The sequence below is a fragment of the Oncorhynchus keta genome, chromosome 15 (genome assembly GCF_023373465.1).
Source record: "Oncorhynchus keta strain PuntledgeMale-10-30-2019 chromosome 15, Oket_V2, whole genome shotgun sequence".
In the NCBI taxonomy this organism is placed as follows: Eukaryota; Metazoa; Chordata; class Actinopteri; order Salmoniformes; family Salmonidae; genus Oncorhynchus; species Oncorhynchus keta.
This window is the reverse complement of record NC_068435.1, coordinates 36233748-36258057: the sequence shown is the minus strand read 5'-3', so window position 1 is coordinate 36258057 and position 24310 is coordinate 36233748. Positions and strand designations below refer to the sequence as shown.

The window sequence follows — 24310 nt, the reverse complement described above, 5'->3', positions numbered from 1 at the left end:
GGGATGTATGTAAAGGCAGTTTAGACCCTAGTGCCATGAAATACAGAGAGTCAAGTGGAGAAGAAACATACTGAGACAGACTACTGTCTTCCATTGGTGCCATACCAGAACATAAATCATTTCAAATCAAAATCAATGTCCATTATTAGGTCATTGTTGTTTTTTAATCCATACACAAATGTAACAAATGTAAGACATTCAGTTGTCAATATGAATTATTTCTATTTGGATGTTTCAGACAGTACAATTTATAATATCTCAGAACATTTTAAAATAAACATTTATAAACATGAATATAGATACTATAATCATATAACTTCCAACATCGATTCTATTTTTTCTACAGATTCTTTGGTTGATAACCTTTGTTGTATAATTCAAGTAGGGTTTAGTTATGAATATAATACTTTATTGTCCAACTTGTATCAGAAATGTGTATTTTTGCTGTTTTAAGTTATATATGTCAGGTTGAAGTGCTTGCTGCATGCTGTGTCTCAGGTCTGTGCATCTCATTCTGTAATGTGGAATCCCCTTCCCCTCCTGTCTGTCTAGAGCGTTCACCCTTGGAAATACCCCCATCTTCAGGCCAAGCTCTGTCTCTGTGTCCATCACTGACTGAAGTAATCTCTTCACCACGTCAGGGCTCCTGAGGAAGACAACAACACAGCACTTAAAATTGCAATCTACAATACAACTAATGGTCAATGGTCATTTAAATTAATGATATACAGTGCCTAAACCAGGTTTTGCTCTAGAATTTTGCCTGTGCTTAACTTTATTAAGTTTATTTTTATCCTAGACAACCCCCTAGTCCTTGCCGACGACAAACATACCCATGACATGATGCAACCACCACAATGCTTGAAAATATGAAGAATGGTACTCAGTGATGTGCTGTGTTGGATTTTCACAAAACATAAAGTTAATTTCAATTCCACATTCTTGCAGTTTTACTTTAGTGCCTTATTGCAATCAGAATGCATGCTTTGGAATATTCTGGTCTTTTCACTCTGCCATTTAGGTTAGTATACCCCCCTTGGGTTGTGCCGTGGCGGAGATCTTTGTGGGCTATACTCGGCCTTGTCTCAGGATGGTAAGTTGGTGGTTGAAGATATCCCTCTAGTGGTGTGGGGGCTGTGCTTCGGCAAGTGGGTGGGGTTATATCCTTCCTGTTTGGCCCTGTCCGGGAGTATCATCGGATGGGGCCACAGTGTCTCCTGACCCCTCCTGTCTCAGCCTCCGGTATTTATGCTGCAGCAGTTTATGTGTCTGGGGGCTAGGGTCAGTTTGTCAGTTTGTTATATCTGAGAAGTACTTTCTCCTGTCTTATCCGGTGTCCCAAATGAATTTAAGTATGCTCTCTCTAATTCTCTCTTTCTCTCTTTCTTTCTATCTCTCAGAAGACCTGGGCCCCAGGACCATGCCTCAGGACTACCTGGCATGATGACTCCTTGCTGTCCCCAGTCCACCTGGCTGTGATGCTGCTCCAGTTTCAACTGTTCTGCCTGCGGCTATGGAATCCTGACCTGTTGACCGGACGTGCTACCTGTCCCAGGCCTGCTGTTTTCAACTCTCTATAGGCAGCAGGAGTGTTAGAGATACTCTTAATGATCGGCTATGAAAAGCCAACTGACATTTACTCCTGAGGTGCTGACTTGCTGCACCCTCGACAACTACTGTGATTATTATTAATTTACCATGCTTGTCATTTATGAACATTTGAACATCTTGGCCATGTTCTGTTATAATCTCCACCCGGCACAGCCAGAAGAGGACTGGCCACCCCTCATAGCCTGGTTCCTCTCTAGGTTGCTTCCTAGGTTTTGGCCTTTCTAGGGAGTATTTCCTAGCCACCGTGCTTCTACACCTGCATTGCTTGCTCTTTGGGGTTTTAGGCTGGGTTTCTGTACAGTACTTTGAGATATCAGCTGATGTACGAAGGGCTATATAAATAGGTTTCGCCTATCACAGCCATTAAACGCTGTAAAAAATAATCTTTGTGGTGAATGGGTGTATTGTTACACTATCCAAAGTGTAATTAATCACTTCACCATGCTCAAACGGATGTTCATTGTCTGCTTCTTCTTTTTTTTACCCATCAACCAATAGGTGCCCTTCATTGTGAGGGATTGGAAAACCTTCCTGGTCTTTGTGGTTGAATCTGTGTTTGAAAGTCACTGCTCGACTAAGGGTCAATTGTATGGGTGGGGGTACAGAGATGAGGTAGTCATTCAAAAAATCATGTTAAAACACTATTAATGCACACATTAAGTTCATGCAACTTATTATGTGACTTGTTAAGCAAACTGTTACTCCCTGAACTTATTAAGGCTTGCCATAAGAAAGGGATTGAATACTTAATGACTCAAGACATTTCAGCCTTTCATTATTTATGAATTAGTAAAAATTATGAAACATAATTCCACTTTGACATTATGGGGTATTGTGTGTAGGCCAGTGACAAAAAAAATCTATATTTAATCCATTTTAAATTCCGACTGGAACAATAAAATGTGGAAAAAGTCAAGAGTGTTAATACTTTCTGAAGGCACTGTTTTGGTTAAAAACATAACAAATTACCAATTGTGGCTTTACGTTCTGTATCAAGAGCATCTGCCCAGAAGGGTTGGAAGGGTTCCATTTAAATTCTTACAATTTCAGCTCTCCTGCTGAATTGAATTGACCTTGTTCCCCAGTGAAGCCAATAAATTGATATACATTTAACCCCCTAGAGTCTATTGACACACGAGTGCACAAATCTATGTAACATAATAAAAAAATTCACATCAAAATCCGTCAGTTTAAGCGAGAGCTGTCATGTTTTTGCATGGGCTGCTTCTCAATCCACAGCATCCACCTATGTCGCCCTTCTGCATCTGTGGTGGAAAGTGGCAGAGCTTACAGCTCTGTTTGTCAGACTAGGAAATCCCAAAAATCGGTCTTCTCATGAAAACGTCTGTAGCATCCGAAAGGTTTAGCCTACACACTAATATGTCAGCTTGGAACTTCCCCTCCCAACGCCTTAGACTTTTAAGAATGTATTTCTCCTTCCATAAAGGCATTTCTGTATTGTACAGTCTTTAATTAAGTAGTGATGGAAATTTAGATAGTGTCAAGAAGGATGAACTCATAGGTTAAGTACGTGTCCTTGTTGTTCAGCCTTGCTACTGTAGATGGAGGAGTAGGAATATAAGATAAAAGGTCATGCCTCCAATGTATAAGTCTAATATGAGTCCAATTAAATCTCTGCCTGTTATTTATTTCATCAAAGGCTAATCCTACAAGTACAATATGTGCTTTTGAGGACAGCAGAGAAGAGGAGCGGTAATAGATAAAAAAAGAAAATATCTACAGTAAAACGAGTCCTATTTCGATATAACCTGAAAGGCCACTCAGCAAGGACGAAGCCACTGCTCCAAAACGGCCACAAAAAAGCCAGACTACGGTTGGCAACTGCACATGGGGGCAAAGATTGTACTTTTGGGAGAAATGTCCTCTGGTCTGTTGAAACAAAAATAGAACTGTTTGGCCATAATGACCATCGTTATGTTTGGAGGAAAAAGGGGGAGGCTTGCAATCTGAAGAACACCATCCCAACCGTGAAGCACATGGGTGGCAGCATCATGTTGTAGGGGTGCTTTGCTGCAGGAGGGACTGGTGCACTTCACAAAATAGATGGCTCATGAGGAAGTAAAATTATGTGGATATATTGAAGCAACATCTCAAGACATCAGTCAGGAAGTTCAAACTTGGTCTCAAATGGGTCTTCCAAATAGACAATGACCCCAAACATACTTCCAAAGTTGTGGCAAAAGGGCTTAATTAAGGACAACAAATGAATTGTCATAAAGTAAAATTTTAAAGATAACCTTCACCTTGATACTTATTTGGTGAAAGCCACAGGCCTTTAAAAATAATTAATTAAACAACCATGTCTCTCTTACTAACAAATTTAGTCATGGGTGGTAACTTCACAATTCACTCAAAAAGAAAAGGCACCATATGAAATATGCAATTTAGGATTTACACCATACAGTGTTAAAACAACATCCAAAATGACTTGCTGCAACAGTGTTTGGTTTAACACTAATAGGAGTTAACTTTAGATCAACACTAGTGTTGAATATAAATAACATTGTGAGTGTTACTTACCCCATAGTGTTACATTTCAGTAACACTGGCAAGTGTACTGCAGAGTTTTACGTTAACACTCAATATTAACACTATAATCAGAATACTTTAGACTAGCACCATATGTAGCCTGAGATGGTGTTTTTGTAAGTCGCTCTGGATAAGAGCGTCTGCTAAATGACTTAAATGTAAATGTAAATGTGTTAAAATGCACTCTTTACTGTAAATTTAACACTGCAAAATGTATTGCGTAGAAAATAACCATAGTTGTGTACTTACAAGCGATTTACAAGAAACAATTTCTACAAAAAAAATCTATCTACTTCTCCATTATTTCAAAGCCTATTTTCAAATCTTTAACCAGAAGTCACAGGCCTTTTCTCCCTGGAAGCCTTTTTTTATATCCACACCGTCTTTGACTCTCGCCATGTTGAACAATGTCTCGAACTGCTCATGTTTATGTGACCATCTCAAATATAACAAGCTAGCGTTTGGTTTGCCTCATTCTGCTCTGATATCTGCCCAAAGGCGTTATGATTAAAACCAGATTGTGCTTGCCCAACTCACAGACACAAGGCACAGGCCAGAAAAAAAAAATGATTGCAGTTACACATATTCTGCACAAGAGGGAAGTACAGTATCTTCACAAAAGGGAACGCTCACTCTCTCTTTCTCGCTCATTATTTTCTTTTTAGTCCAGTTGATAAGCTAGAAAATTGTTCAATGTGGTATAGAAGCGTGAAAACTGACACATAACTTTTCATGCTGAAAAAAACTCATATTGTGCCATTTTAGCCAAGCCTCAGGTTGTCTTGTAGTAGCATTTGTGAATATACATTTACCTGTATTGACACTTTGAGTCTACATGGCCCCAACAATAACTTTAAATGTTTGTATTGGTTTGGGGAACACATTCGATCAACCAACAGCATATGGCCTTTGTTTTTTCCTTCATGATCGCAACAATTATGAAAAACCATCAGAAAACTCAGTATAATGTTGATATTTTCACTTTTAAAGTGGTTTATTAAATACAAAGTTTCATCCTGCTTATATATTATATATACTATGGCACTTTTAAGAAATGTGACATGAAATCTGATGTCCCTTTATGTTAAGATCACAAATCTTTTACAAAAAGCCAGGATATGTTCAAATAAATATATCCAGCTACAGTGTACATATTTAACCAATTACACTCTAGGATAACAGTTTTACAAAATGGCCAACCAGCTCCATGGGTGTAAAAGTGTAAAAGGTGACTTTATTTAATACACAACTTTGAAAGTGAATGTAACGATGTGCGCTGAGAGTCGGGAAGCAAATTCAGGGAGTGAGTTTTTTTTAATAAATAAACAAAACAAACACGTAACACAAACAACGCATAGACATGACCCAAGAACTGAAACAATGACGCCTTGGGAAGGGACCAAAGGGAGTGACATATATAGGGCAGGTATATGAAGTCCAGGTGAGTGTCATTATGCGCTGATTCGCGTAACGATGGTGACAAGTGTGCGCCATAACGAGCAGCCTGGTAACCTAGAGGCCGGAGAGGGAGCACACCTGACAGTGAAAATATAAAAATCTTACCACAATTTTTTATGTTGTATGTTAATCAGTTGCGATCATAAGTAAAAAATTACATAAAAAGGCCTTATGGTGTTGGTTTATGGAATGTGTTCCACAAACCAATACAACACTTTCAAGCTATTTTGGGGCCATGTAGACCCAACACAGGGGAAGCGTTGACCCAAAACATCAATAAATTTAGTGTACTAGGGGTACTAGTAACTAGCCCCCTGGGGTAACTGCTCGCACCACTGTAATTCATATTAAGATCACTTTCCCTGGCTGCCACTGCTTTTGCTCAACAAAAAATGTCCTCTGTGTCATCACAGCTTTTGGAGATATTTCAACAAAATTATTTTGTGATAAGTTTATCACATTTTTTTACATTTTGAAAAACTTATCGATATATTCCAATGAAGTAAGATCTATCATTTGTTTTTAAATATACAAGTAGGAATGCCTTAAGATCCACTTGTTTAGATAAAAAAATGTAAAATGTAAAAAAATGTAAAATGTTGGATAAGTGTGTCGTGTCTGTGACTATCATTAAGTGTAGTCTTAACATTCTGTACACTCCCCTTGTCCGAAGGGTAAAAAATGACCCACCTTCACTCAACCCCTAAAATAAAGTGCTTCATTGAATTTTAAACCACTAATCGATTTTGCATGAAGAAATATCCTGTCATTCATCACAAACTTGGTGAATATCTGGGTTTTCCCTCTTCACAATGCAGAAAGACTGCATTTAGTCAGTGGACACTCCTCGTTTTTATTACAACACACCTGTCATAATTGTTTTCTTTACGAAAGTAGAGGTTTACAATTATTATTATTATTGCTAAAGGTACTGCATAGGTCAACTCTAATTATCACATGTAGGACAGTATGCAAGTGTGTGTGCATGGACTTTGCATATGTATTTCTCACATGTGCAGCACATAGTATTTGTTTTACAGTCATTCTTTGGGGGCAGAATTGGCAACTCCTCCTCTAGCCTGTCCCAGCTGCAGCCTCAGGTGGATCAGGACAGGATTCAGTCCGCTGAACAGCTTTCACAAGCGCTGCAGAGGCTGCTGTGTGGGGGAGGCACTCCCTTCTTTGAATGTGTGGCGTTATAAGTGCCTTTTCCAGCTGCTCCAGGAACACCCTCCTCTTGTTCCGCTTATCAGGCATCCAGGTAGGGTTGATCTTGTTCCATATCACGAAGGCATTGTATGAGGACATATAAATTATGTTATGGTATCTTCCAGGGGCCAGCGGGCAGTCATCCTCCTGAAGCTGTAAATTCCAATCACCTTGTCCCGGTTGTCCACTCCTCCTATGTTGTGGTTGTAGTCCAGGATGATGGCTGCCCTCACGATCATTGATCTCAGCCGTTTTGTGCAGTGTGCTCAGGAGGACCACATTCTTGTTCCTCTTTGGGAGGTAAGAAACTAGAGTGGTGGTGGAGGTGAAGGCAAACTTTGATGAGAAGGCATCTCTCCCCCTTGTTGCGAGGAGTGCAGGGGGGAGCTCAGGCTTGTTCTTTCTAACTGTGCCAACCTTGTGATCTTCCTCTTCAGGAGCTGCTGGCTGAGTTCATAAGAGGTGAAGAAATTGTCACACGTGACATTTTGCTCCCTCAGTCCATCTGTCACATCAAGCACAACCCGCATCCACTGGTTCTTCTCTGGGCCTCCTCTGAACGGCCTCCCTGTGTAGACTTGCATCTTCCAAGCGTAGCTGGATTGTGCATCACAGGCCACCCATATCTTGATGCCATACTTTGCTGGCTTGCTGGGCATATACTGTCGGAAAGGACAGCTACCTTTTGACAAAAGAGATTACTATCAGTAATTAGTATCAGTGTCACAGAAAACAATCACATAAATCAATTATATTACAGCAATACATAATAAAATGAACAGTGAAAATCACTTACATTACAGATATGAAAATAAAAATGTACCTCTGAATGGAACCAGTTGCTGCTCCTGTTTCTTCAGGCCCAGGGTTGTAGAGGCATGACAGACACTCCACCCGCTTCTCCCAGACCTCTTATGGCTGCCAGTTTGTCTCTCACACGTCTTGCAGGTCTTGACTCACGGTTATCAAATTGTTGCATTCTTGAGAAAGTGTGAAAGGCTTTCGGTGGCATCGTGGCACGGAAAAGTGCCATTCCACTCTCTGCATCCCAGAGACTACATTTACATTAAATTTACATTTAAGTCATTTAGCAGACGCTCTTATCTAGAGCGACTTACAAATTGGTGCATTCACCTTATGACATCCAGTGGAACAGCCACTTTACAATAGTGCATCTAAATCTTTTAAGGGGGGGTGAGAAGGATTACTTTATCCTATCCTAGGTATTCCTTAAAGAGGTGGGGTTTCAGGTGTCTCCGGAAGGTGGTGATTGACTCCGCTGTCCTGGCGTCGTGGGGAGTTTGTTCCACCATTGGGGGCCAGAGCAGCGAACAGTTTTGACTGGGCTGAGCGGGAACTGTACTTCCTCAGTGGTAGGGAGGCGAGCAGGCCAGAGGTGGATGAACGCAGTGCCCTTGTTTGGGTGTAGGGCCTGATCAGAGCCTGGAGGTACTGAGGTGCCGTTCCCCTCACAGCTCCGTGGCGAGCACCATGGTCTTGTAGCGGATGCGAGCTTCAACTGGAAGCCAGTGGAGAGAGCGGAGGAGCGGGGTGACGTGAGAGAACTTGGGAAGGTTGAACACCAGACGGGCTGCGGCGTTCTGGATGAGTTGTAGGGGTTTAATGGCACAGGCAGGGAGCCCAGCCAACAGCGAGTTGCAGTAATCCAGACGGGAGATGACAAGTGCCTGGATTAGGACCTGCGCCGCTTCCTGTGTGAGGCAGGGTCGTACTCTGCGGATGTTGTAGAGCATGAACCTACAGGAATGGGCCACCGCCTTGATGTTAGTTGAGAACGACAGGGTGTTGTCCAGGATCACGCCAAGGTTCTTAGCGCTCTGGGAGGAGGACACAATGGAGTTGTCAACCGTGATGGCGAGATCATGGAACGGGCAGTCCTTCCCCGGGAGGAAGAGCAGCTCCGTCTTGCCGAGGTTCAGCTTGAGGTGGTGATCCGTCATCCACACTGATATGTCTGCCAGACATGCAGAGATGCGATTCGCCACCTGGTCATCAGAAGGGGGAAAGGAGAAGATTAATTGTGTGTCGTCTGCATAGCAATGATAGGAGAGACCATGTGAGGTTATGACAGAGCCAAGTGACTTGGTGTATAGCGAGAATAGGAGAGGGCCTGGAACAGAGCCCTGGGGGACACCAGTGGTGAGAGCGCGTGACTACATGTAGCCTCGCCTCGGGACCTATACACACTCACTAAGATTAGCAGCCCTATGTAGGCATGCAGGTCAATCTCATCCATCCTTTTCCAGTAGTCTCCATGTTTATGGAAACCCTCCAAATGTGTCATCTCCAGGATGATTTTTTCAATGGCTGGTGTTGAGGCAATGTCCTGGGCATGGGCAACTGTATGTCTTGTGGGCCCTGGGGTCATCCTTATGACATTTGTGCTGCCATCCTGCCCTGGTTGTCATATGGTGACAAGGACCATGTTATTTTGCTGTTCTTTGACAAAAATGTTTCTCTTTCAGCTTGGAGGATTTCTTCTTCATTTGAAGAGGATGCATCGTGCTCTGGGTTGTAATTCTTCCATATCTTCATCTTCAGATACCTCCTCCTCTTCCAAATCATTGTTCTCTTGTTCCTCCTGGACATCTGAAAAAATGAGATCTACGACCTGTTGGGCACTGAAACGTGCACTCATGGCTTCAGCAAAGAGAGAACTGGGAGGACTGTCATCTGCAGCGCCTTTATAGCCTCTGACTGCATTCCCCATTGGTAAACAATGCTTTCAAGAAATGTTTACTTAGTCTGAAATTGTTTTTATTTTGTCTGTGAACTTAAGTTATGTGTGGGGTCGTGGAGGGGAGATGCTGCACATTTTCAAGAAAGTTTTAGTTTTGTTCAATCAGTAGCACACAATCTAAATGTCTGTGTGTGTGTGTGTGTGTGTGTGTGTGTGTGTGTGTGTGTGTGTGTGTGTGTGTGTGTGTGTGTGTGTGTGTGTGTGTGTGTGTGTGTGTGTGCCTCAAATGATGATAAAAAATGACCCTAAGACAATCTTTGTACCCTGGTCGTGTACAGCTTTCATGGAAATATGAACAAAGGCGATGTTTCACTTTTTCTAAAGTTGGGGTCACTCTAGGACAAATATCATTTAGGTGGTTTTCTCTGCTGTTAACCTCTCTGCAAAGACAACAAGTAATGACATCATTGTGCACCAATGATATGACCGCTGTTTCGTTGATTGACTGTATTTTAACCCAATGACCACTGACCGTCTTGAAATCTAGCTGGGTAGATAGCCAATGAGCTGAGGTAAACAGCAATATGTAATGTTTATGTTTTGGAAGACCAACCCATGTAGTAAATTCCGGCGTAAAGAGGTTCATGTTGCGCACAACATTGTTTTGGTAAAGCGCATATTCAGCTGTTTATATATCAATCAGTATGGCGACGAAGTCAGGGAAAGCTAAATCTAAGTCTAGATATACAGATGTACACACAATTTTAGAAGAAATTGATCGAGGATGATTAATTTAGCGATTCCCAAATGGAGGAATATTTTTTGAATGGAGAGAACATCGTTTTGGACAGGTAAGTTATTCTCATGCTAATGCCGTTATTTGAAATTAATAATATTAAATATTATTTGTTAAATGAAATAGCCTATTTGAGGCTGTTGAGGGGAGGGCAGGCCCACAACAATGGCCAAAGTGAAATGGAGACAGTAGATACAGCTGGTCTGTTGTAATATAATAGAGACAGTAGATCTAGCTGAAATGTCATAATATAAATGAGACAGTAGATCTAGCAGGTCTATAATAATATATTCAACCTTATGTTCCCTGTACTCTATATATATCGTTTATTATACCTGTTGATACAGGGCTCATATGTGAAACTATTCTTACTGAACATTTTCTTTCACAGTGACACTGACTCCGAATGGGAGCCCCCAGTGCCAAGTTGTCCATCCCCCACTGAAGCTGGTTCATCCAGCTCCTGCCACAAGTGGTGTTCATCTGCCCAAATTGATTTCTGCAGGCATGGATGTGCCTCAGGGCCAAAAGGGCACAGCATGGAGGCGTCACTGTGTTCTTTGCAGAATGAGGTCCTGCACCACATGCTTGGTGACCCTCTGCTTTACAGCAGAAAGATATATATATATAATATAATATATATATATATAGAAAGAGACTGCAATGGCACCTGGCATCAGCAGCACAATATTGTGTAGAGGACTGAGGGTCTTCCAAATATTGAAATTGTTATTTTGTAAATGTATCTATTTTTTTCATGTTTTAGAATACTATTTTGGTATTTCGTATATAGTTATTCCATTCAAAATGTATAATTTCACCAATTTGGCCACTTGGGTACATTTGGGCTACTTGTGTGGGACACCGGGGTGACTTCATTGTAAATGTCATGTAGCACACTCATTTTGGAAGTTATCATTCTGAAACTTTGCACAAGTACTGTTGCCCTTTTATGTTTTTCACTGAAATTGTCCCCATCATCCTATCTGAATGTTTGTTTTATCTTGTTCATTTTAAAGATGATGATACAACAATAAAAATAAAAAGTGTATGTTTTTTTCATTGTATTATCTAAACCAGATCTATTGTGTTATATTCTCCTACATTCAATTCACATTTACACAAAGTGTTTTCTTTCAAATGGTACCAAGAATATGCATATCCTTGGTTCTGTGCCTGAGCTACAGGCAGTTAGATTTGGGTATGTTTTCAGGCGGAAATTGAAAAAAGTAGGGGGGTTCATGTCAGAGAACGCCGGGACAGAGTCCCCACTTGGAACGGCTACAATTTTATAGGCCATCGGAAACCATACAGCTGTAGTTTTGGCTACACGTCTGGAAATGGTTCAACTCTGAGACTATCGATCACTACAGAATAAGAGCAAATCTTAGACATACAATTACTGGTCTGCAGCTAGAAATTACATAAGTCTAGAACGAGAATGCCGACAACCGCCGAAGCATCGATTCTATAAGAACATTTCCGAAATGTACTCTGAAGTACCCATTCTAACCACCTACAACTACGAAAGATATTGTGTCTTCTGGGAAAGTTTACCAGAGACTCTGATGAACTCTACAGGACAAGCAACTTTTTTTTACCGAGAGACGACGACATACGGGTGTAAATATTTACATTTAAATTATTCTCGAATAAGCGGCCGTTCACGTGCAAAGGATTAGCATTTCAATGATTATAATTATCCACTGGGGCGGCAGGGTAGCCTAGTGGTTAGAGCGTTGAACTAGTAAAATAAAGGTAAAAAATATATAAACTTGGTGTAGTGAATCTGTTTTCTCTGTCTCACTCTCTCAGTCCCCACCCTTTTCCTTCATCTACCAAGCTGCCATATCGGCTTCGTCCGCGGGGACTTTTTCTTTGTATCATGTAGAACCCAAATATCTACTGTTTGTTTGTTATGTAATACTGTGTGATTATTTAGTTAGCTAGTAAATAAATCATTAGGTCAATATGTATATTGCTGATTCATTATGGAAACTAGGGTTATGGAAATGTATTATGGAAATCCAAGAGTTTGCAACGTTCACTAATAAGAACTGATGAGGTGGTAATAATAATAATTTATTAATAAGTGACTGTTTTGATAAGATATGAAAATATCTGAAGAGTCAATTCAGGAAATAGAGACTTCCTAGTTAATTAAAGTTTACATGATTAGTTTAATCACGTAATAATAATAACACATAGAGGATTAATTTGATAAAATAAGTCTTCACATTTAACCCTTGTGTTGTCGAAAGGGGAAAAAATGACCTGCCACTATGTTTAACTGAAAACCCACAGGACGGTAGATATCCAGCAAGAGGGTTGGGCAGCCCTGTGGTAGACTCTCTCCCTCAATACTGCATGGCAGTTTCTACCAGGTATTTATGACATGTCGTAAAGTCATAACATTTGTGGTGGGGAGAGTGAGAGAGGGGGGAGCCATGATATACACCCCCAAAGGGCCACTTTGTGACCAGTGTGTTACGAATGTGTTTCTACCTGTCTTTTAGAAAATGACTGGCCCAGTTATTGCTAGTTTATGCTAACTTGCTAGCTAGCAACTTTGCTAGCAGAAAATGCTAGCCAGCTAGCTAGTGAGCATAAGCTGCTAGGCGTGCTAGCTAGCAACCTTACTATCAGATCGTCTGAGGTAAAATACATTCAAAAGATAACATAACTTAATTGCAGTTGTAAATGTTTCCGCTAGTGTTTGATGCTTCACAGTTTATGTTACTTTATAACCTTTTAGCTATTTGACACAGCATTATATGTTATGTAGGTAGATAGCTAGCTATGTTTTTAAGAGAGCTTTTCAATTGGCATCTCTCCCCCTGTTTTCAGTCACAAGTGGGGACTGGATTTGGTGGGCTCATGAGGGGTGCTCCAATTTTACTGGGGATAGCTTTATTTGGGACCTATGTACAAATTAGAATTGTGCAATAGCAGAGCATAAGAAAGTTGCCACATCAATGTTACAATGAGTTAATTAGTTAAGTTATTGTATGAAATGTTATATTCCAATGTCATTTAATAGTTTTGGTTATATTCCATTCCAATATTGTATTCCAACTATTGAAAACCTTTTGATCCTGAATATCATTTTAAAGACTGCTGGGTTTTAAATCTTCAATTATTCAAATAATATTAGGTGCATTTGTACATAATGGATTGTATCGAAAATTAACAACAAAGAAAGAACAAAGAAAATTCATGTGAGTTAAAAGGAGGGACTTTACATCAAATCTCCTCATAGTTCGGATATTAATGGTGACATGTGCAACACCACTTACCCCCCATATTTTATTTAAATAATTAAAATGAGACAACTGTACTTAGCTTTTAAGTATTACTTACTAAAGAATAAAATGTATTTTAACACACTTGTGTGAAATCCTATCCAATAATCTTCTACCAGGGTAACTGGCACCCCCGGGGGGGCAGTTACCCCGGTACTTTAAAAAATCTACTTTTCATGAAATAATAAAAAAAAGTGTAAACTGTAGCCATTTATTTCCCTTTATAGTTTATTTGACTAAGCATGACTTTCATCCATATACCAATTTTTTTCTCCAAACGTTGCTTTTTTGTGTCAGCAATTAGACATTGTTCTTAGAGGGGGCTAGTTACCCCCTAGTACCCTACATGCATTTTCACAATTGGACTACAGGGGGCGTTATATACCGACCCAGGGCTTTGATGAATGGCATTATATCAGGTGTTGTTAAGTGTTAAAAATTATAAAAGTGTGCCAATTGTCAAGCTTCTTTACCAAATCGAACAATATTGTATTTTTTGGGACCTTATCTACTCAAATATTTATACATGGTGGTGTAAATCTCTGCAGCCATTTAAACACGTGTTCTGGAATTCTTAATTTGTGATGTTTGATGTTGGTCAATTAGATCTTTCATGTGTAACACAATCTTTGGGAATGATAGTAAGATAAATGTGTCAGGGAGTTATTTTGTAGTCCCGCAATGCTCCGATATATATTGACTCATGACTGTTATCCTATAAATACTTAGTGACATTTGTTTCCACTATCAATCTCAGATGTCAGTGTCTCGTTACAAGAAATGATTCAACTCCAGCCTACTCTCCACTTCTCTGAAGTCATGATGACTAAGATATAACGAGAAGTGGGAACTCATGTGACATCAACATTAGCAGACACACAGATACACATACACACAAGCAATCATTTTCACAAATATAGCTGCTCAAATATTATTTTGTATAATCAAATTGTTATACTACCATCATGAAGTACATGCATCACGTACATATATCGGATCGATGAAGGATCTTAATTTGAGCCAGTTATGTGTTATGTGGATTATAATACATTTACATTTTTGTAGGGGTTGATACAAGGGAAAATTAAGTTGGAAATTTCCAAGTGGGAATTACAAACTACAGAAGCCTTTTTAGATCTCAACAAAACTACTAGTTTTGCATTTCCTGCATTGCAGGAAAGTGATCAAATTAAGATCCTACATCTGTACATCAGCAGCCAGGTTGTGTAAACCACAAGCTGCTTGCTCTCTATTTCTTTGAAGTCATGAGTCAGAACCATTAGGAAGGAACCCATTAAGGCTGGAAATTGCCAGGGATCTCACAAAGAAACCCATTAGGGCTGGAATTGCTAGGGATCTCACGATATGATATTCTCATAATACTTAGGTGCCGATATGATATCTATTGCAATTCTCATGATTCTATATGCATTTCAATTCAATACTGTGATTTTATTGCTCACCTATGTCTTCTGCAGAGGGAGAAGAGAGAGCCATGATAAAACGAGTTTTGATCATTCATGGAAATAAAAGTGCTGAAAACTAATTGGCTACTTTATTAAAAAGAAGATGGAGAACAAGCTATGAAGAAAAAATCCTGGAGTTTTAGTGCAGGTACAGCAATCTAAAATTATATTGCGATATAGTCAAAACAATACAATCAATAATCAAAAATAATATCCCAGAGGCCTCCCAAATGGCGCAGAGGTTTAAGGCACTGCATCGCAGTGCTAGCTGTGCCACTAGCACAGTGTCAAGAAGCAGTGTGGCTTCGCTGGATTGTGTTTCGGAGGACGCGCGACTCTCGACCGAGTCCGAAAAGGAGTCTCCCGAGTCCGTACAGGAGTTGCAGCGATGGGACAAGACTGTAACTATCAATTGGATACCATGAAATTGGGGAGAAAAAGCGGTAAAAAAAAATACTAAGAAATAAAAAATAATATCCCAATATATAACTTTATAGAGTTGTTCCCCCATCACCAGCACCCAAGTGACAACATAAGCAGACACACACACAAACACACTTACCATGTCCCTGGTCAGTCCCTCTCAGACTACCTCTCAGTGTAGGTCTGTCCTTGTCATATATGTTCCCGGCCCCCACGGAAGTGAGGCTGTCCCCTCACACCATGCTGGAGCTCGGTCTGCTTTTCTCCAGGTATGGGGTCTTCAGGGCACTGGGAAGCAGGGCAGGGTGGGTAGGGTGGGTAGGGTAGGGTGGCTGGGCCAGGTGGGGCAGGACCGGCAGGGCTGACTGGGGTGGTGGAGCCAGACCCTTATTAAGCCTCTCCACCCGTCCATTGGGGTGGGGGTACAGTGGTGGTTTCTGGCTCCTACGAGACGGGACACTGTATCCAACCATGGCTGTGGGGATAGGGGTGTGGGTCCGTAATAGTAGGGGTAGGGAGGGAATCTGTTCTAGCCCAGGGGTCTGGGTCACATGGTTTATGTCTCTGGAAGGGCCAGGTATAGGAGGGTCTTTGTTGAGCCCCCGTCTTTCCTGTTTGGAGTCTTTGGAAGGGCTCGGGCTCAGGCTCAGGGCTGTGACCCCAACCCGGTTGGTTTTGATGACTGATGCGGTGAGGACATGGGACGGAGAGGTAGTTTGTATGGTGACGGTATGGTCAGGGTCTCTGTACAGTAATCCCTGGTCTCCATTAGTCTTCAGGTCAACAGTCCTAATCTTGTGGGTATACATCTGCTCTCCAGCATTAGTCTTCTGATTATACATCAGGACTCTGCAGTCTCTGGGGTTGGGGATGGCGTCACCACCATGAGGGGAACTGTTACATGATCCCTCTTCCAGGTCAATGTTAGCTGTCAGCAGATCAATCTGTTCAACCACCTAAATGACAATACATAGTCAATATACTACATTACTAAAATACTGTATATTAATACATTATACTACATTAATTAACACTACATTATGATATGACATGTCAGTTGATTGCCTCTTAAGAGCTATGAGCTAAGAGTTGTAGATTTTTTTTTACAGCGTACAGTATATTACAGCCCTATTGCATATGGACATCATAAAAGCAAACCAAAATTCAGAACCTGTCTCAAGACAGGCTCTTTAAAGTGTTGCTTGTGTCTCTGCCAATTTCAGCAGCAGGTTTTAGCCAAAAGGTTCATGTGAATAGCTTTAAATCAATGCAACTACAAGAAATGATGTGAAACACAAGCAATGCTATCTTGTTCCATACTTGCCTGCAATGTATTTTGTTCTGCAAAGCTGAATGCAAATGTAATTTAAATGTCATGTACCATTACATAAACAGAAAGAGAGGATATCCATTGATCTGTGTCTGCTTTGTCTCAGATGTCAATGTAAGCATAGACCCTGCTGAAATGTATACATAGACTTAAGGTTTACATAGCCTCGTCCTCTGATCTCTGAGTACATTTCAGTCAACTCCACTCCCTATGTCTATTTTACTCAGAACATGAATTCCTTACAATTCATAATAAAAACATATCCATCAAAATGATTGCTGGGTCCTCACTTACAGATGAATCACATGATTTCACATGTGGAATCATGTGAAAATAATGTGTTTTTGGAACACTTCACAAGTGATCACATTCATTTCACATACACTGAATATACCAAACATTAGTAACACCTTCCTAATAATGAGTTGATATCCTTTGGGTGGTGGACCATTCTTGATACACACGGGAAACTATTGAGCATGAAAAACCCAGCAGCGTAACAGTTCCTGACACAAACCGGTGGGCCTGACACCTACTACAATTCCAAAGGCACTTAAATCTTTTGTCTTGCCCAATCGCCCTCTGAATGGCAGACACACACAATTCATGTCTCAATTGTCACAAGGCTTAAAAATCCTTCTTTAAGCTGTCTCATCCCATTAATTTACACGAATTTAAGTGGATTTAACAAGTAACATCAATAAGGGATCATAGCTTTCACATGGATTCACCTGGTCAGTTTATGTCATGGAAAGAGCAGTTGTTCTTAATGTATACTCAGTGTGAGATCACATTGTTTTTGGAACACTTCAAGGGCTTGGTAAGTACAGTCAATGGAAAATAAGATGGACGGAACTCAAAATGATAAGCCTTAATCATTTCAACATGATGCTGAGGATGGCCAGCTGATCAGATAATTATATATTATAACAAAATAACGAAAACAACCTATCAGAGACCTTAAATGGTAGAGAAACCATCCAATTTAGCCACCAGAGGCAGATTGTTGATTTAACAATCTGCCCATGTGGCTAACTGCTTGGTTTAATTTGTTACCCATGGTCTAAGTGGAGTGTGACAATATACTTCCTTGACTATGCTCCTGACATCATACAAGAGTCAAAACGGCTTTTGAATACAGTACTAGTCAAACGTTTGGACACACCTACACATCCAAGGGTTTTTATTTTTACTATTTTCTACATTGTAGAATAATAGTGAAGAAATCAACACTATGAAATAACACATATGGAATCATGTTGTAACCAAAAATGTGTTAACAAATCCAAATATATTTTAGATTCATCAAAGTAGAAACCCTTTGCATTGATGACCACTTGGCACAATTTTGGCATTCTCTCAACCAGCTTCATGAGGAATGCTTTTCCAACAGTCTTGAAGGAGTTCCCACATATGCTGAGCACTTGTTGACTGCTTTTCCTTCACTCTGCGGTCCAACTCATCCCAAACCATCTCAATTGGGTTGAGGTTGGGTGATTGTGGAGGCAAGGTTATCTGATGCAGCACTCCATCACTCTCCTTCTTGGTTAAATAGCCCTTACACAGCCTGGAGGTGTGTTGGGTCATTGTCCTGTTGAAAAACAAATGATAGTCCCACTAAGTGCAAACCAGATTGGATGGCGTATCGCTGTGGTAGCCATGGCAGTTAATTGGCCTTCAATTCTACATAATTCACAGACAGCTTCACCAGCAAAACACCCCGACACAAACATCCCTCCTCCTCCATGCTTCACGGTGGGAACCACACGTGCGGAGATCATCTGTTCACCTAATCTGCATCTCACAAAGACAGTATTTGGAACCAAAAATCTCACATTTTAACACAATCATACCAAAGTGCAGATTTCCACCGGTCTAATGTCCATTGCTCATGTTTCTTGGCCCAAGAAAGTCTCTTCTTCTGATTGGTGTCCTTTAGTAATGGTTTCTTTGCAGCAATTTGATGGCATGATTCACTAAGTCTCCTCTGAAGAGTTGCTGTTGAGATGTGTCTGTTACTTGAAGTCTGTGAAGCATTTATTTGGGCTGCAATTTCTGAGGCTGGTAATGCTAATGAACTTTTCCTCTGCAGCAGAGATAACTCTGGGTCTTCCTTTCCTGTGGCGGTCCTCATGAGAGCCAGTTTAGTCATAGCACTTGATGGTTTTTGCGACTGCACTTGAAGAAAAGTTAAAAGTTCTTGACATTTTCCATATTGACTGACCTTCATGTCTTAAAGTAATGACTGTTGTTTCTCTTTGCTTATTTGAGCTGTTCTTGCCATAATATGGACTTGATCTTTCCCCAAATAGGGCTATTTTCTGTATACCACCCCTACATTGTCACAATACAACTGATATGCTCAAATGCATTAACAAGGAAAGAAATTACACAAATGAACTTTTAACAAGGCACACCTGTGAATTGAAATGCATTCCAGGTGAGTACCTCATGAAGCTGGTTAGGAGAATGCCAAGAGTGTGCAAAGCTGTCATCTAGCCAAAGGGTGGGTACTTTGAAGAATCTAACATATAAAATACATTTAGATTTTCTTAACACTTTAGTGTTTATTACGTGATTCCAAATGTGTTATTTCATAGTTGTGATATCTTCACTATTATTCTACAATGTGGAAAATAGTAAAAAATAAAGAAAACCTTTTGACTGATACGGTGACAAAAGTTTTCGCTCATCCATTTAATAAACATCCATGTACTTTGACTGAAAAAAGTAGGAGGATTATATAACATGTAACTTTATATTCAGACTGTAACGGCGTTCTTCATTTGTCGAAAGAGAGTCGGACCGAAATCCAGCGTGGTGGTTACTCATGTCTTTAATGAAAAAAGCGATACATGAAATAACTATACAAATACAAAACAACAAACGGAACGTGAAACCGAATTACAGCCTGTCTGGTGAACACTACACAGAGACAGGAACAATCACCCACGAAATACACAGTGAACCCCGGCTACCTAAATACGGTTCCCAATCAGAGACAACGAGAATCACCTGACTCTGATTGAGAACCGCCTCAGGCAGCAACACCCCTACTCAGCCGCAATCCCAATAACTACAAAACCCCAATACGAAATACCACAAAATAAACCCATGTCACACCCTGGCCTGACCAAATATATAACGAAACACAAAATACTATGACCAAGGCGTGACACAGACATTGTAAAAGTCAAAGGCAATGACTCTTGTGGTGTGGTCAAATAGCAGTCATTTACCCAATAGTAATTTACCATGTGTACTCAAGTAAAAATAGTGCAAATGTGACGAAGTAACCGATTATCAAAATGCATTTAAATCCTTGTACAATTAAGTATATACGTTAATGTATATTCACCTATATTCATTGTAGTGATTCATATTTCTATATTAGGCCTATACTATAGCCTGTATTTTGGTCTGAGTGACTCCAAGAAGCTCAATTCATATTATTAATTTACTGTGGGCTAGGCTTACCTATATCAACATTGAAGAAAAATGGTGCTGATATATGCTAACCCAGCTAATAACACATCCATGACAATGATGATAGCTCTATTGTTGATCTGAATGTCTATAAAGGCTAGGCCAGTCAATCAATAGCATGGGTAACAGAATTGACAGGAAAGCACAATCAGATTTTGTGTCTTTTACAGCATCAGTTTCATAAGTAGTGAAGCCAGGAGGATGCTAGGCTTCACCTAGTGGATTCCTGGAGTCGTTTTAATTGGCTGAGATGGAATTTGTTAACGGATATAATTATCTAATCGAGCTGGCCGCCCTTAGCATCGGATGAGAAAAGCTAGCAGCAAGCCATTTCATACCAATGGTTTACACCATGGTCTAAGCAAAAGTTCCCATGCTTGGCCCCACACAGATCTGGGACCAGACTAACTGCTAGGTTAAACATACAGTATTGACAAGCTTAAGGTATGAAAAATTAGACAACACTGGGATGCTTTCAATTTCATTTTTTCTGGATTAACCAGGCTGTCTACAGCAAAGGGTTCTTACCTCCTTCATCTCCACATGGACCTGTTTGAGACCTCCCAGGACCCCCTCCAAGTCTGACACCACCTGTCTGATCTGCTCCCGAACCAAGCCCTCCTTCTGCCGGACAGAACCCTTGTTTTCCCGGACATGACACTGGTTCTCCCAGACCGAACACTGGCTTTTCCGGACTGAACCCTGACCATCCTTCTGCTTCACCCTCTGTCTCTGGGGGTCTAAGTCTGGGTCTCCTCCATGGTTCTGGTTGACTCCCTGGCTTGCTGGCTGTTTGGCCCTTTGGTTGAATCTCTCTTCCCTGCCTATAGTGGCTCCATGCACTGGTCCAGTAGCTCCATGACTTGGGGTTCTATGGCCAAGGCCAGGCCCACAATGACTCCTCTGCCTGGGCTGGCTGACCAACTGTTTCTGGGGGACTTCAGTGGAAAATAAAGTCTTCTGAACAGAGCCAGAGCCAGCAAGGACATGTCGTCCATTACAGCTGTCCACTCCTGCCCCACCTACAGCTCCCCCAGCCTTTAATCTAGTCGTCCTCTCCTGGTAGTTAGTTCTATCTCCCACGACCTGAGAGTACACATGCCTGGGGCTGGGACCACCACCACCACTATGTCCATTTGGCATGTGAGGGTGTAATTCTCTTTGTTCAAGCGGTACACACCTGTCCAAATGATCATGTTCATCTCCAGCATATCCCCAGACCTGTTCCTCTGGACTGTAGCTGTAGCTAGTCTGTCTGTGTTTCAACTGACCCCAGACCTTTTGTTCTGGTCCGTAGCTGACTAGCTGTCGTTGTGTCAGCTTGTCTTCTGGACTGTAAATGTAGCTAACCTGGCTGTGTATTTCTTGTGGACTGAAGCTATTCTGTCTTTCTAGCCTGTGGTTCGACTGACCCCAGACCTGCTTTTCTAAACCGAGACTAGCCTGTCTGTGTTGCTCCTGTGGACTATAGCTAGCCTGTCTTTCTAGTCTGTATTTTGACTGATCCCAGATCGGTTTCTCAGGACCGTAGCTGTAGCTAGCCTGTCTGTGTTTGGCCCGCTGACCCCTGAACTGTGTGTTTGCCGGGTCCAGGGGGAGTGATGAGGCTGACGCGTTTCTATTGCTGTTGAATGGGTGTGTCCCGATCCCTGTCCCAGCAGTGCCACCTCCACCCTGTCCCACATAACCGCACTGTTCTTTCACAGGGGAGTAGAAAATCAGACCCAGGCCAGGCTCCACTGGGCAGGTCCACTGGGCAGGGTTGTAGTTCCAGGGGTGGCTGGGGCTAAACTGGCCTGGCTGAGGTTGACCATGCTGACCCGGCCCGGTGAACACTGGCCTCCTCTGTGGGGCACTGTGACCACTTACAGCCCATCCAGCTCCAGCTTCAGCACCACTTCCTCCACCTTCTCCCCCTCCACCATCTCCTCTTCCTTCACCTCCTCTCTCACACTTCTCTAGTCCAGGTTCTACATCCTCTGGCTCCACAGGGAAAGGAGGAAGGCTGATGTCTCCTCTGAGGTCCAACTCTGGGTGGTCTGGGTGTGTGGGTGGTGGTCTGTACCCCCCTGGTCCTCCCTGGTACAGCGTGGGTCTGTATTGGACACAGTGAAGGCAGTAGCAGTAGTCGTCTGTGTTTTGATGAATGAATCTATAGTGTCCCATCCGTGTGCTGTCTGAGTACATGTCAGAATGAAAACAGTCCGTCTGGAGTAGAGGCTGCTGTGGAAAACGCCTTAAACAACAACTGGTTTCCTTCTCCTCCCCTCCTCCTCCTCCACGCTGCTCTCCAACTCCAAACTAGCCATTCAAGCTGTTTTCCTCATCTATGACTGACTCCACTGCAAAACAAAACTTTTTTTCAGCTCTGCTCTTTTTTTCTTACCTAAGACTTCCCTCCCCCCTTTCTTCCTGCCTCTTGTTTCCCCTTCTCTTCTATACTTGTTTTTCTCTATGCTCTTTTCTTTCTTTCCCCTGACCCCCTCTCTCACTTTTCTAACTTTTCTCTCACTCCTTCACCCTGCAGCCCTCTCTCTTGCTCGTGGCCCCTCTTTTCCACCTCCCTCCCTCCCCCTATCCCTTCTCTCTCTCCTTCTCTCTCTTTACCTCTCCTGTTTCGTTCCTCAGTCTTATTTGTTGCTGCAGGCTTCCCGTCGCTCTCCCTCACTTGGCTTTGCATTTCCCGTTTCCTCCCTTCCCCTCCTCCTATTTCTCCACCTCTCACACTCTGAGTCTTGCTGCTGTTTGTAACTCTCTCTCTTCTCTCTCATTCTCTCACACAGTCGCCTGTAAATGTCTCCTCTCCCTCTCTCACCCTCTCTTTCCTCCACCGGAGATCTAGTTCTGTGTGTTTCTATCGTCCAGTCAGTCCGTTAGACAGCGGTGTAGCTGTGTGAGTCTCCTGGTCCAGTACAGCTTTCTGAGCTAATTAGCCCTGCTTGCTAGGTTACAACCTGGCACCCTTCAATTAAATGCAGCTTGGATATAGCCAGTCAAGGAATCCTCAGCCAGTGAGAGAGGAGTAAGAGACTGATGAGAGAAGAGGGGTTTCAGCAGCCACAGACTGCATGGCTGAACAGACCCGACGGACGCCTCTGACTAGAGAGACTGAAGCACTGCCCTGTAGAGGGAGGGTTTCAACTCTCAGACTCTACCTCTTGTTCCTTTTTCTTCTTCTCTCTCTTTCTCTTTATTTCTTTCTCTCTCTTTCTCTCTTGCTCTCTCTGGTCTGAGTTTACAATAAAGCAATAAGGTTGTACATCTTCACAGTTAAACTAAATGAAACTCTTTTCAAAACATATGGTGTAGACAGTATATTTACCTTGACTTAGGGCTGTTACGGTGACCGCCATACCGGCGTTGACGAGTCATGACCGCAGTCACATTCCATGTGACCGTTAATTCATGGTAACTAGGCTTTTCCAAGCTCTGATGCTGTTGAAGGTTATTAGTAGCCCACCAAACTTGCTAACAGCCTGGTACTTAGCACTCAATTGTCCCTCGAATCACTCTGATATCAATGCAAATGTTTTCAAAAATCAAATCAAACACTTCATGAGAGCCCATGTTGCGTAACAATTGCATGAGAAAACAGATTTTTGATGGCCTCTATTAAAAAGAGGAGGATCTCATCAGTTTTCTATAGCATTGCTTTGCTTTACAACAGGAGTATAGCCTACCTGGCTGGCATTAAAATTAACCACTGAAAAACTGTCCTCCATTCGCTATTTAAGTGCATAGAAGACATGTCTTTTTTTATGCCCTTGTTCTGAGACAGGTGACTGATAATGGTCCGTTCATTTTAGAATATGTAAATACAACATTAAATGAAGAATATTCTGATGGGTGACCATATTAGCCTATCAAGAAACAGCACATGCCTTTTTTGTTTTGACTTTTTCAAATCATAGTTGCACACCTCATGTAGCCTAGCCCATAGGCCTATATGTTTTGATAAGGTTTGTATCACAACTAAAG

General features: G+C 41.6%; 1 protein-coding gene across 2 annotated transcripts; it reads right to left on the bottom strand.

The window, feature by feature from the left end:
- LOC118394864 (uncharacterized) lies at positions 1-22882 on the bottom strand. Of its 2 annotated transcripts, none has more exons than XM_035788471.2 (3): positions 20861-22882; positions 15656-16472; positions 1-646 (listed from the first exon to the last, which is right to left on the bottom strand). In XM_035788471.2, exons 1-2 carry the CDS (start codon positions 22517-22519, stop codon positions 15750-15752), a joined length of 2382 nt encoding a protein of 793 aa, XP_035644364.1. In that variant the 5' UTR covers positions 22520-22882; the 3' UTR covers positions 1-646; positions 15656-15749. The 2 variants fall into 2 exon arrangements, with proteins under 2 accessions (XP_035644364.1, XP_052319910.1); XM_052463950.1 differs by lacking the exon at positions 1-646 and adding an exon at positions 8704-8834.
- Positions 22883-24310: the final 1428 nt, after the last annotated feature.

What these genes read in the sequence shown, in the direction of transcription:
- LOC118394864 (XM_035788471.2), bottom strand. Translation starts at nt 22,519, where the DNA reads ATGTACTCAGACAGCACACGGATGGGACACTATAGATTCATTCATCAA. An exon ending in TCCATGTGGAGATGAAGGAG is followed by an intron (nt 16,473 to 20,860) that starts GTAAGAACCCTT and finishes ATTGTCATTTAG; the next exon opens with GTGGTTGAACAGATTGATCT.